Source organism: Acinonyx jubatus, chromosome B4 (assembly GCF_027475565.1).
Source record: "Acinonyx jubatus isolate Ajub_Pintada_27869175 chromosome B4, VMU_Ajub_asm_v1.0, whole genome shotgun sequence".
In the NCBI taxonomy this organism is placed as follows: domain Eukaryota; kingdom Metazoa; phylum Chordata; class Mammalia; order Carnivora; family Felidae; genus Acinonyx; species Acinonyx jubatus.
In genome coordinates this window covers 38,783,600-38,798,258 of record NC_069387.1, presented here as the reverse complement: position 1 = coordinate 38,798,258, position 14,659 = coordinate 38,783,600, and the positions used below count along the sequence as shown (strand labels likewise).

Genomic DNA, 14,659 nt, shown 5'->3' with positions numbered 1-14,659 from the left:
CTTTTTCTTCTATATCATCTTATTTTGATTACCATTGCCCGCTCCATGACCCCCATTTCAGTACTGGGTAAAATGAGGCCAAGAGACAAGTCATGTAAGGTCAAACAAAGCAGTGCCAATTTGGGGATTAGGAGCACCTGACTTGTTCACTAAGTCATCTGCCTCACTGCTGGACCGCAGCCCATATTTAATGCTGTGACTTCCCTCATCTAAATTATCAGTAGGAGTTGAGGGGGTAATGCACTTCACTGGGCCCGGAAGGATATTGTCTCATACAGTCTGCCAGGTTTCTGATAAACAGTCTGCCTCTTATATTGCCTTCCAAGGAAATCATAACTATACTTGCCACCACACAATTTTCCTTTTTTAAATTTTTTATTTATTTATTTTTTTGTCTAGTTAAGTCAAAAAAAAAAAAAAAAAGACCTTTGCATGGGACCTGTCACTAGCATCTATAGGTATAGCTTACCAACACTGGTAACTACAAATGAATTAACACTATGCTAAAGTATATCAAATACTTTTAAGCATACATGTATTTATAAATAAAATCCTAAGGTAATGACTTTGAAGCAAGTGGAAGCAGAATTTGTGAAGGCATGGGTTAGTGATGAAAGTGTAGTACTTAGAAGAGCAAAGCTTTCCTAGAATTTTCATATCAGAGTTTCCAAGGAAGCATGTGTATTTGTAAAAACATATTCTTCATATGCTTGTATATTTTATATACTTATTTTGACAGAAGCTGCAGAATGTACAGGCTGATGGCTAGTGTGGCTCCATACAAAATGGAGTAATTATAGGAAGCATGAATTCTAAGGTTTGATAAATGCTGCTCCAGCATTCAGTCTATAATCATTTGTTCATCCAGCCATTCAACAATTGTTTATTAGGTACCTCCTATGTACCAGGAACCATTCTATGTGCTGGAGATAGAACATTAAACAAGATAGACAAAATCCCTGTAGTTGTTGAGCATAAACAATGGTCTCTTTAATCTCAAACAAATAAAGAATTTCAGTGCTGAGAAGAAAATTAAACAGAACAATGTAAAGGAGAATATGTGAGAAGTATCCTATCAGATAGGATTGTCAAAGAAGATCTCTCTGAGGAGGTGATCTTTGATCTGAGGCATCTTTGGTGAAAAGAAGTCAGCCATATAAGAATCTTGGGGGAAAACTTCGATGAGGTAGCCCTGATTTGGGAACAAGTTCTACGTGTTTGAAGAACTTTACAAAAGCCTGTGTGGCTGGGCAGGAAGAGAGGGTGAGACAACAGATGTCAGAAAGATGGGCAGTGTTCAGATCATATAGGCTGTGCAGACCACAGTAAGGGGCTTGGCTTGTTTTCTGAATGAAGTGTGAGCCTGTTGGATGATTTGAAGTAGATGAGCGATATAATCTGATTTATACTGAAATTGTTTTGGCCGCAAATGTGGAAATGGTTTGTAGGTAGGCAAGACTGAGAGCAGAGAGATTAATTAAGAGGCTATGACAAAAACCTAGGTGAGAGATGATGGTAGCTCGAGCTAGGGTAATAGCAATAAATTGAGTATCCCAGATTTGAGAAAATTGTCGGAGGTATTACTGAAAGTAGTTGATGGTGAAGTGTATTGTGGAGTAGGGAATAGATACTGAGATAAAGTAGCTAAGGGCAATTTCTATGTTTCTGTTCCGTGCCACTAACTGGAGGGAGGTTAGATCCAGAAACTGAGATGGAGAATTGCTGCTTTAGGGTATGTGCAAGACAGGTAGTCAGCCTGCTTTTACATATTCACTTTGAGTTAAGTAGGACATTTTGAGCATTTACGTCAAAATAGATGTGCGTACTCATTTGATTTACTTACTACTTGGTGATCACTTCATACCAGTTTATGAACCTATGCAAAATTGGCTATTGTCTCTTTTTTTTTTTATCACCTTCTTTCCAAGAATTAAGGAGCAATGGCCATATTTGTTTCCTGAGCTCAACATATAGGTTCCTGATATATCTCTACTAGTTCAGCTCATTGACTTCCCTAATTATAGTTATTTATAAACCCTATTGCTGAAAGCGATTGATGCATTTGAAAATCATGATTGCATTTGGTGTTCACAGGAGAATTTTATATTACACGGCATTCTAATCTCTCTGAAATACATGTTGCTTTCCACCTTTGTGTGGATGACAATGTGAAATCGGGAAACATCACTGCTCGAGATCCTGCCATTATGGGACTCCGAAATATACTCAAGGTTTGCTGTACCCATGACATCACAACAATAAGCATACCTCTCTTGCTGGTGCATGATATGTCAGAGGTAAGCAGATACAAAAATACCATAATTTTATAAATATGTTAACCCTTAATATGTAATAATAATAAAATCCACTTTACATTTTAAAAGCACTTTTTAAAAACTAATGCACTTTTGTATCTCCTATCTGGTTAATAGCATTGAGTGACAGATGATACAAACCAATGAATAATCCTTAACCATTTATGTTCAGAGAATTCTGGGTTTATCCTACAGTACACAAACGAGAAAATAAAGTCATCTTTAGCTTTGGATAAGGCATATGCCCTTACTCCTCCCCCTTCTCTCCCTCTTCCTCCATTTTTGTCTTAAGTGGCATTAGATTTCTCTCCACATTTATATTTGGCTTACACTAAGATTAAAATTAGTCTGCATTCTTGGGGGTGGGGGTTGCAGCGCCTGACTGGCTCCGTTGGTTAAGTGTCCAACTCTTGATTTTGGCTCAGGTCATGATCTCACAGTTGGTGTGTGAGTTCAAGCCCCATGTCGGGCTCTGCGCTGACAGTGCAAAGCCTGCTTGAGATTCTCTTTCCCTTTCTGCTCCTCCCATTCTCTCTATTTTTCTCAAAATAAATAAATTTTAAAAAGTTAGTTTGCATTCTCTGAGTATGCATTAATAGGCAATAGAAGGAGATGCTAGATGACAAGAAGAAGCCAGCCTCGTTTTAACATTCTCCCAAGGATGCTCTTTGGGCAGTTCAAGTATTGGCTTCTACAATTAAAATGTGGCATAACCATTCACTCGTTTTATTATGTACTGTGCATTATTGTATATTTTGAAAAAAAAAAAATCTTTCCATGACTGTTTGCTTTCTCTCCTGTTTTCCTTCTCATCCACATACAAACTGGTTAGAGGGGATAAGCTGAAGAGATAATACATACAAAGACTAAAAGGTCAACTTTCAATAGTCTGGAGAAACAAAGTAGCTTCAGCACAGTGGATGTAGGCAAGTCCTTCTGGGAGAGCCAGTGGTCAACCTGGTGATGAAAGGCCCATGTCATCAACTTGGTGCCTGCTGGTTTTGAGGTGGCTTTTTTTTTTTTTTTTTTTTTTAAGCAAAATGGCTTAATGCAAATCCTGAATGCCAGGAAGGAAGTTTGGCCATTCATTATTAAAAGGTATTTCCCAAAGTAAAGGGTATGTATAAATGCTACTTTTTAGAGCAAAACACTTAGACTCATTAGCAAAGGCTTCATTTTAGATGCAATACCCTATGTAAGCACACAAAATCAATTCCAGGTAAGATGAGGTGATTTTACATGATTTTCCCCTTTCAGCCCATTTTTATTTTCATCAGACACATTGTTTCGATGAAGAGAATTCTGGCTCCATCCTGAGAGCTGCATCAGACTGCCTAACTTCTCATTCCGCTCACTTCTGTAGCCTCAGTTATACCTAATATGGTAGCAGGAGAAATTGACAAATGTGGTTTGTTTGGGATTTTTTCGACTGTCACTTTATAAAGCTTTAATTCCATCAGGAATTTTTAGCCACTGTTAAGTTATCATCACTAACTAGTCCATCTATAAAAGTCTTTGGAGAATAACAAAAAGTTTGTGATGAATTCCAGCTGCAAGGAAACATCCAAACATTCCTGCAGCTGGACTCCTGGTTAACCAGTTTATAAAAATGGTTATATGTAGGTGGGAAACAACCTCAAAAACAGTATTTCCTAAAGTCACTAAGTTTGGATTTACTTCCAGACATCTGATACTACTAGCATTCCCTCTCCCACAATGTTACAAAAGTTACATGTTTTAAATCGGGACAGCCAGCTGCAGGACATTAAGTTTGTTTCCAAAGTGTCCATTTTAATTCACAAAAGTATATTGAGCCATGATCCTCCCATTTGTTGTATTTAAACATCCATTCGGGTCAGGAGGTTTATTCTACGAACTCAGACAACACTGCACAGGATATACAGTTAATCTTTGCTTTAGCTTTCATGCAAGGGCCCCAGAGCATTTTCAAGTGTTGTTTACTTCCTCTAACAAAACAGTTTCTAGACACTCAGTTACCACATTTTAGTGTGTGCACAGGAATGAGGATGATGTCTGCAACAGCCCATGTTCTGTGGTAGAGCTGTAGAAATTAATTGCAGTGTTCAAAAAAGAAAAAAAGGAAAAGAACAAATATTCTATCAGTGGGAAGAAAGACATCCTGATTTCACCAGTTTAACTCTGTAGATCTTTGTGATCTGAAGGTACTGGAACCAATCTAACCTAATAGATGTACAATGAATCTGCAGGCCAAGAATCCAGAGTTCCCGATTTCCTTTTATTTTTTACTGTTAACCAGTTGAATAATTTGGGACTTAGGGTTTAGTTATTATAACTGTGGTTGATGAAGGTGTTGTTTTTAAATTTGTATTAGAATACAGTACACATATAGAAAAGTATACATAAGCATATAGCTCAAATTTTCACAAACTAAACACCCATGTAACCAATACCCAGATCATAAAACAGAACATTACACCACCCAAAAAGCCACCTTCATGCCGCCTTCCAGTCACATAAACCACACTCTTTCCATGAGGGTAACCATTTTTTTCATTTTGAAAAGCATAGATTACTTAGGCTTGTTTCTGTAGTACATACTGCTGTATCTGGCTTCTTTCGCTCAATAATTATGTTTGTGAAATTTACTCATATTATTGTCTGTGGTTATAGATTGTTCATTCACACTGTTATATATTATTCCACTGTGTGACTAGACAATTATTTAGCCATTCTACTATTTATGGACATTTGGGTAGTTTCTAGGTTTTGATTATTATTACTAATGCTGCTATGAACATTCTAGTACATATATTTCTGTTAGATATATACTTAGGGATGGAATTGTTAGATGTCATGGCATGCATATGTTTATCTTTGGTATATACAACCAAATAGTTTCCCAAAGTGATTGTTTTTGAATGCGAAAAATAAGATAGCCAGACTGTTCCTCACCTTCAGGTAATGGCTGAGAAACTGATTAATAGGAGTAGGTCAGATACCTCAGAGGCACATACTTGAGAGTAAAGAATAGTTTTTCAGTTTCTCCCATGGGTGCATAAACTCAGAAAATATTTCTGATATCTAACTTTCAAGACATCTACCAACTAAATCTTAATCACCTTTGCAGTTCAACCTTATCCTAATCAGAAGATTCAAGTTGAGTAGTCGAAGTATGGCCATTTTCTTTTTAGAAAGTATTGTCTGTAATTGTAACCACAGTTGACATTTTTTTATCTTAATTGCAGCAGAGTTAACATACAGTGTTGTATTAGTTTCAGGTGTACAATATAGTGATTCAGCAGCTCTATACATTACTCAGTGCTCATCATGATAAGTACTCTTAATCACCTTCACCTATTTCACCCCCACTGCCTTCCCCTCTGGTAAACGTCTCTTTGTTCTCTATAGTTAAAGAGTCTGTTTCTCGGTTTGTCTGGGTTTTTTTTTTCCTTTTTTCATTTGTTTTGTTTCTTAAATTCCATATGAGTGAAATCATATTGTATTTGTCTTTCTATGACTTATTTCACTTAGCATTATACTCTCTAGATCAATCCATGTTATTGAAAATGGCAAGATTTCATTCTTTTTTTGGCTAAATAATATTTCATTGTGTATATATACCACTTCTTCTTTACCCATTCATCAATCAATGGACTCTTGAGCTGTTTCCATAGCTTGGCTATTGTAAATAATGCTGCAGTAAACATAGGGATACATATATCCTTAGGATTGGTGTTTTTGTATTCTTTGGGTAAATACCCAGTAGTGTGATTACTGGATCATGTGATAATTCTATTGTTAATTTTTTGAGAAATCTCCGTACTGTCTTCCACAATGACTGCACCAGCATACATTCTCACCAACAGTGCACGACGGTTCCTTTTTCTCCATCTATTCACCAACACTTGTTTCTTGAACTTAATTTTAGTCATTCTGACAAGTGTGAGTTGGTATCATTGTGATTTTGATTTGCGTTTCCCTGGTGATTAGTGATGTTGAGCATCTTTTCACGTGTCTGCTGGCCATCTGTGTGTGTTCTTTGGAGAAATATCGATTTGTGTCTTCTGCCCCTTTTGTAATTGGATTATTGGTTTTTTGGGGTGCTGGGTTATATCAGTTTTTTATATATTTTGGATACTAACCCTCTATCAGATATGTCATTTGCAAATATCTTCTTCCATTTAATAGGTTGTCTTTTAGTTTTGTTGGTTACTTCCTTTGCTGTGCAGAAGCTTTATATTTTCATGTGGTCCCAATAGTTTATTTTTGCTTTTCTTTCCCTTGCCTCAGGAGACATATCTGGAAAGATGTTGCTATGGCCGATGTCAGAGACATTACTGCCTGTGCTCTCTTCTCGGATTTTTTGGTTTCAGGTCTCACATTTAGTTCCTTAATCCATTTTGAGTTTATTTTTGCATATTGGTGTAAGAAAGTGGTGTAGTTTCATTCTTTCGCATGTAGCTGTCCAGTTTTCCCAACACCATTTGTTTAAAAGACTGTCTGTTTCCCATTGGATATTCTTTCCTACTTTGCTAAAGACTAATTGTCCATATAGTTGTGGGTTTATTTCTGGGCTTTCTATTTTGTCCCATTGATCTATGTGTCTGTTTTTGTGTCAATACCATACTGTCTTGAACCACTACAGCTTTGTAATATAACTTGAAGTCTAGAATTGTGATACCTCCAGTTTTGTTTTTCTTTTTTCAATATTGCTTTGGCTATTCAGGGCCTTTTGTGGTTCCATACAAATTTTAGGATTGTTTATTTTAGCTCTGTGAGAAATGCTATTGGAATTTTGTTTCCTTTTTCTAAATTTTTTAAGTTTTTATTAAATTCTAGTTAACAGGCAGTGTTATATTAGTCAGGTGTACAATTTAGTGATTCAACACTTACATACAACACCCAGTGTTCATCACAACAAGTGCTCTCCTTAATACCCATCACCCAGTTAACCCATCCCCCTGCACCTTTCTTCTGGTAACCATCAGTTTGTTCTCTATAGTTAACAGTCTTTCTTGGGGCACCTGGGTGGCTCATTCAGTTGAGCATCCGACTGTTGGTGTTGCCTCAGGCCACAATCTCATGGTTCATGGGTTCGAGCCCCATGTTGGGCTCTGAGCTGATAATGCAGAACCTGCTTGGGACTCACTCTCTTCCCCTTCCTCCCCTTCTCTCCCCCGATCTCTCTGTCTCAAAACAAATAAATAAACTTTAAAAAAAAAAAAAAGAGGGGTGCCTGGGTGACTCCAACTCTTGGTTTCATGATCTCATGATTTCATGAGTTTGACCCCCACATCAGGCTCTGCTGACAGTGTGGAGCCTGCTTGGGATTCTCTCTCTCCCTCTCTCTCTCTCCCCCTGCCCCACTCATGCTATCTCTTTCTCAAAATAAATAAATAAAACTTAAAAAAATTATTTAAAAAAGTCGTTTATGGGTTTGCCTCTTTTCTTCCCTTATGATTATTTGTTTTGTTTCTTAAATTCCACATATGAGTGAAAACATATGGTATTTGTCTTTCTCTGACTGTCTTTCTCTGACTCCATCCATGTTGTTGCAAATGGCAAGATTTTATTCTTTTTTTATGGCTGAGAAATGTTTCATTACATATATGTATACATATAAATTTTAGAATTGTTTGTTCTAGCTCTGTGAAAAATGCTGGTGGTATTTTGGTAGGGATTACATTAAATGTGTAGATTGCTTTGGGTAGTATAGACATTTTAGCAGTATTTGTTCTTCTGATCCATGAGTATGGAATATCTTTCCATTTCTTTGTGTCTTCTTCAATTTCTTTCAGCAGTGTTTTCTAGTTTTCAGAGCACAGGTCTTTTACCTCTTTGGTTAGCTTTATTCCTAGGTATCTTACAGTTTGTGGTGCAAATGGGATTGTTTCCTTTTTTTTTTTTTTTTAATGTTTATTTATTTGTTTTTGAGAGAGAGAGAGAGAGAGAGAGAACACAAGCAGAGGAGGGACAGAAAGAGAGAGGGAAACACAGAATCCAAAGCAGCCTCCAGGCTCTGAGCTGACAGCTCAGACACAGGGCTTGAACCCACAAACTCTGAGATCGTAACATAATTATGTTATGAAAATGGCACCTTACCTCTGTTGTCTTTCCACCAAAACTGATAGCTTCATTTTGACCATGAGAAAAACATCAAACAAATCCCAGTAGAAAACATCCTATAAATTACCTGACCAGGACTCCTCAAAAACAAGGGAAGTCTGAGAAACTCACAAGCCTAAGGTGACATAATAACTCAATATATGGTAGTATGCTGGATGTGATCCTGGAACAGAAAACATCTTAGGTAAAAACAAAGGAAATCTGCATAAACTGTGAACTTTAGTTAATAATAAGGTATCAATAGTGATTCTTTCTCTTTTTTTTTTTTGGTTATTAAATTATTTGTTTATTGTACTGCATTTAATGCACCCAGTAGAAAGATTAAAAATGTATTCAGGGTTTATTTTGAACTGACAGCAAATAAAAATCCTTTTGAGATCATGACAATTTGACAGCATTATGATTAAATTCAATAAAGGTACATGGGGTATTTGGAAGATCAGATTCTATAGCTGCCTCTCTTTAAGGCTTCTAATTCATCTAGTTCCTTAAATGATAGGGGGGAAAGCCCATATTTGGTCAGGAAACATTTCAAAATAAAGTCATAGGTTCTCTCAGTAAAATGTCTTTTCATGTCGGTTATTAAAATGGAGCCGTGGGGTGGGGGCTTTTTTTAGAAAAATGGATGCATTTGGTTTGGTAGGTGGCTGGAATGGGATGTTTATTTCTGTTACTTTCATATGTATACAATAAAAGCATTTTAATGCACTGTTCAAATATTAATACAATTTAATGGAGTTATTCATGCTAAAGTTGAGAGTAGTTGGAGTTCTTATGTCATTTATATTTGTCTTTAAAATTAATTCTCTAGAAAGTTTTAAGGGTATGTTTAATTTTTTTAATTACACTTACTAGGATAATTAAATTGGTTTGTATTCCACAGATATAGTCTAACAGCCATAAGGAGTTATATACCTAAAGACCAGAAGAAATCCAGCTTACGTTAGCCAAAAGTTGCCTGATCCTGTTCGCAAAGTAGATGGTCAATGTTATAGACAAATTAAGATCTGATTTTTTTTTTCTTACCGAGTTCTGTTAAAAACATATGATATGTTTTGGTTCTGTTTTTAGGAAATGACTATACCATGGTGCTTAAGGAGAGCAGAACTGGTGTTCAAGTGTGTCAAAGGTGAGCATAACCTTATATTTAACAACATGATCTGTATTTCTTATTCCCAAATATTGAAACAAGATCAACCCAGGAGAAAGAATATGAACATTACCTCTGTCATCTCGTACCTCAGTTAAAAGTGGTTTAACAAACAAATATGTTTTACTTATCTTTTTCCAGTCATAAAATAAATCTCTGGCCCTCTTGAAATACAGGAATATTTGGATGTTATTTATATTTTGCTCTGATTATAGCTTGCTCTCTATTGCCTTTTTATTTTCTTAAAAAGAAAAAAATAGAACCACATCTTCAATTAATCTTTAATAACCTGCTTTAGCTTCATTGTATGGAGATTAAATAGGACTTGAGAAATCCTAAATGAGAATACGTTGACAAAATTATGTTATACCTCTCTGGCATGGAGAATTAAGGATTGTAGAAATTTATCTGGTCTTTGGATCTTGGCTCGCCTACACACTAGTGGCTACCTGAAAAAGAAGGACACAAAGCCCCACAATGATAATTCAGTTTATTTCCATAAGGGACTTGTAGGTTTGAAGACCAAAATTCATAATTCAGCAAAGTGTTGTTCTATTTTAGGTTTCATGATGGAAATGGCTTCTTGGGATGGAGGTATTTCCAGGACGGTGCAGTTTCTGGTACCACAGGTGTGTTATGTGAATAGATCTTTGCTATAGTATTGCTCCTAGATATAGCTAGGCACACTGCCCTAAACTCAACATAATATAAAAACACTAACAGCTTTCTATTTGTTAAGAGAAGTGTTTGGATTCCATAAAGGCATTTAGTTTATTGTCAGGGATGTCAGCATCTACCACTCAAGGGATCTTTTATTTAATGCCAAAAATGTATTTGACTCATCTTTTGTTTTTTTCCCCATATTTATGTTATATAGATCTTGAAGAGTCCATGTAAAAGGGCATTAGCAGAAAATGATTCTGTATTCTGTACTGAGCTTAGCAAAGGTAGTGGTACTTTTGTTACTGATTACACTAGAGCTATCTAGGAATTTTTCTGGCAATCAAACTTATTATTTGACAGAAACAACATAGATTCTCAGAAGATTGAGCCAGAAAAACACCCCCTGCCCCATGACCCTGTGGTTAACTCAGTCATGAAAGAGAATTTTCATATATCTCTCTCCATATCCAAGATTAGTTCCATATTTTAAGTTACTTTAAAATTTTTTTTAAAAGTGATGATTTAACAGATGTGAACTTTTCTTTTTACCTCTTACAGAGTATTTCTGAAGAAATGTTCTATCAACTTAGTAACATGCTCCCCCAGATCTTCCGAGTGTCATCAACGCTTACTCTGACGTCCAAGCACTGAACCCTTAGAGACTGACACTCTGGCAGAAGACTGCCAAACTCTCCAGGAACCTGAGCTGTGCTGGGCTTCTGTCAAGCAAAAGATGCCCGGAAAGAGAACTTGCATTCCAAGCCACAAATCAAATCATGATGTATGTCTGTGAAACCTTCCAAAAATTCATATACTGTATAGTCTAGTGATCAACATTTTACTTATATATTTACTCTTAAAATGCCTTTTTGAAAGAAATCTTTCTTTCTACTGTTATGTCCTCACTGTGAATATTAGTAAGTTAAAACATCCTATATATCATATCTGGACACTTGCTGTAGGAGATTGTTGATTACATTTTCATGGAGACATTTGACTTTTCCAAAAGGTTTGAATCCTATCTAGTGCAAGACTTAATCAGCCATATAAATAAAATCTTCCCTTTACCTTATTTGCCAAGTGAAAATTAAAAGACATTGAGATACGCATTTCAAGTATGGATTTCTCATGAAAATCTTTGTGGAAACACAAGCCTATGAAACAGACATGCTTATTCTTTTAAATTCTCCTGTTTGTAAAACTTGTTTTTATTGTACTCTTCCTAAAGTTTTACAAGAGTCAGAAGAAAAAGAAATGAGTCAGAAAAAGACTTTGGATTCTTTACCTCTGTCTCATCTTCTCTATATTATTGACCTTGCCCTTGTCTATTAATAACATTTCATGTGCTAGGAAAATAGTATGCTTATTTGCAAGCCTAATAGAAAGTTAGTCTAAACCAGCACCTGGCAGGATTTTAGTGCTCATCAACATTATGACAGACAACAAGGATCGTTTTTATTTCTCCATCCTGCTTCCTGCATTCTCAGCTTCCTTAACCATTCTACTTCCTGCATTCCATTTTTGATAACTATGTGCCCATTTCTTTCTCTGCTCTGTCTTCCTTTTCTATGGTCTTTCCTACCTGCTTAGATGCCACATGTCACTTATTTCTCCCATCTACAACATTTTTATAACATCTGTAACACATTTGCTATGAGTAGTGGCTACATTAAGCAAAGACATTTACAAAAGCAATAGTTTCCTCAAATCCAAGTTATATGGATGTTGTAAGCGGCCAGTGAAATGAAATGGAGGACGTTTGACATCATGATAAGATGGTATATCTTGATTCCAAGGAACATAAAGCACTCTTGTTAGTATACCTAAAGACCTAAATGTAGTAACTTATAGAAACTCTTCTGACACACAAAATGCTTTCCCATAACATGGAATGTGTCTTGATTTTCTACTCAAGGAAATGACTGCCCAAGTAACAACGCTAAGAACACCCACTCCAGACTGTCCATTACACACTAACATCCTTCCACATTTTTCAGGGAACCTGATGATCCCACCAAGAAAAAGGTAGGAATTCTGCTTTCACAGCAAAAAATTGTGTTCCAGGCGCCACTGGTATCACTGAGACTGATTCTAATGCAAAGCAAGGTAGGCAGGGGTGGAAAATAGAGGTGTGTTAGAGCAGTATCAGAGACTGTTTTAGTTCATAATATCAAAGGTCAATTGGAGGTGGGTGGAGTCGGATCAATAAAAGGCATTCAAAAAGAGGAACTGAGAATCTTTCTATTGTAGTCCTGTAACTAAGCTAAGTGGACAGCTAACAGGGGCGCAGCCAGAGGTCAGGGGGTAGGAGTAAGTGTTCATTTATGGAAACTTGGTGAATGCTAATGCCCACTTATTCCTTTTCCACCATATAATGTAGTGGCTTTCACCCCAGGACAGTTAAGGGTAATATTTGGCCTGTGAAATCAAGATAAATATATTTAGTATCCTTTTCTCATCTGTACTGTAATTTGATATATATGGAAGTGGTTAAGATTGGGAAAATGCTTATGATATTATACACTACTGCTATGAAGACATACCAAGTCCTAAGCTAATAACAAATATATAATTCAAAGTACTAATTATTGGGGATTTTAGTGAAACTGTGGGTGAGAGTCTGGAGTTTTGTGTTTGGACCAGGAAAGGTGACATCATGATCTTTTTCTGAGTGTTCTAGAGAGCTTTGTGGAGAGGAGGGGTTTCAGACACTTCCTGAGTGATGTGAAGAAAGTACCTTAGCAGGTTGAGAATGGAAGGGGAATTCTAGATCTAAGATAAAGATAAGAACAGAAATAGAATGAGGGAGGCACTGATAAATGGCCAGTAAATTGAGAGAAGCTGACCACAAGAGCCTTTTAGGGGTAGGGGTGGAGGGCCTCAACACAAACATGGGCGAGGAGTGTTCCAGTGAGCATGAAGCTTTCTATTTGCATAAACAGCTAAGTATTCCTAAGACAGATGGACAACATGGGCCTCAAGGCCTTAAAAATATGCTTTGGAAATCACTCAGAGGCATTGAGCCTGGTGTCTCCATTCCATACTGCTCTTCCCCTTCCCCAATTTTTGTTCTCAAAGCACAAAACCAAGTAAAGCTATAACCTCGCCATTGATTGTGGTCATGTTCTTAGCACGACCATGTGACTGGAATGGAAGAAATGCATGAAAAAGAATTTCAACAGAAACCCAACTTCACTTGCCTGGGAGCTGGCAGATCTCTTACTGGCACAGTACACACATCATTTGTGCCACTTTGGTTAGATGCTGGCTCATTCTCACAAGGAGAAAAAATGTTCCACAAAGGAAGGATGAACTCATGGCAACATTCCTGTTCTAGAGGCCCCAAGGAGAATCAGCAGAGCTGTGTCCAAAAGAACAGATACAACCTAGAGAGTGGAGTCTTGGCAATTTCTCAGTTTCTAGGTAAAAACGATTACTTTTCTGTTACTTCATTCTCCCATTTAGATGAAACTGGATTGCTTTGCTCAAAAGTAGTTACAGAAATAGAAATTGTTTTATTATGGGATAGAACATGTTTTACACCTGTTTACCAAAAGTGCCATGTATTCAGAACCACTGAGATCACTGGTTTTCTATCCTTTAACCATCAAAGAACCTTTCCATTAGCTCCCCCATATTTCTCTGAAATGTTTTGAAAATGTTTACTTAGCAAGCAAAGTCATCTGAGCAGTAGTCTTTGTTGTTGTAACAGACCTATCTGTGGAGCTGAGTGATAGTATTAGCAAGTAACACATAGTGTTCCCACATAGGTATCATTGTATAATTCCCATACTACTTTTTTCACATAGAATACATAGAATTATCGTGTAGTTCCAGGCAAATTCACAAAAACAAAAAACAAAACAAAAAAACCTTGCTGTTTTATTTAACCTGTAAGGTCTCATCCCAGTGAAATGTATTTTGGAGAGGTTTTTTGTTTTTTGTTTTATAGCTCAATAACATCACAAAGGACCACTAATTCCAAGAACCTCAAGCTGAGAACCACAACTTTGGGCAGAAATATTTACATGAGTGCATTGCAAAGGGAGGGCAGAGATAAGGACAACATGAGTGACAGATGGACCCAAGAACCCCATTCAATAAATGCCAAGTGTTTACTGAGTTTCTCCCATACACAAAGGCATGGTGCTAAGCAAGATTCAGCCTCTAGAAGGCTATACAAAGGCTGTGGGACTTGAGGAACTATTTGATTAAGGTAATAAGACTTTGCAAGCTTTTCTGTGATCTGTGATGATGCCTATGACCAAGCCGAAATCCCAAGTGAAGCCAAAGGGATGAGTAGCTTCCTGAAATGACCTACAGAACTAAGAATACCGGCTCATGTCCTTTCAGTATACACAGCTAGTTAGTGCAGTACAATCCAGATCTCTCCTGCTGTCCTTTTCCTGATCTATCTAAATGT

At 36.8% G+C, this 14,659-nt stretch overlaps 1 protein-coding gene across 5 annotated transcripts in view; it reads left to right on the top strand.

Annotated features, from left to right (window-relative positions):
* The window catches only part of CB4H12orf4 (chromosome B4 C12orf4 homolog), a 45,802-nt gene extending 34,296 nt beyond the window's left edge, over positions 1 to 11,506 (top strand). For all 5 annotated transcript variants that reach the window (XM_015061418.3, XM_015061417.3, XM_053225735.1 and 2 more), the window contains 4 exons: positions 2,095 to 2,297; positions 9,495 to 9,552; positions 10,135 to 10,202; positions 10,795 to 11,506. In XM_015061418.3, the coding sequence (XP_014916904.1) occupies positions 2,095 to 2,297; positions 9,495 to 9,552; positions 10,135 to 10,202; positions 10,795 to 10,887 (422 nt within the window). In that variant the 3' untranslated portion in view covers positions 10,888 to 11,506. The remainder of the gene's footprint in view (positions 1 to 2,094; positions 2,298 to 9,494; positions 9,553 to 10,134; positions 10,203 to 10,794) is intronic.
* Positions 11,507 to 14,659: the final 3,153 nt, after the last annotated feature.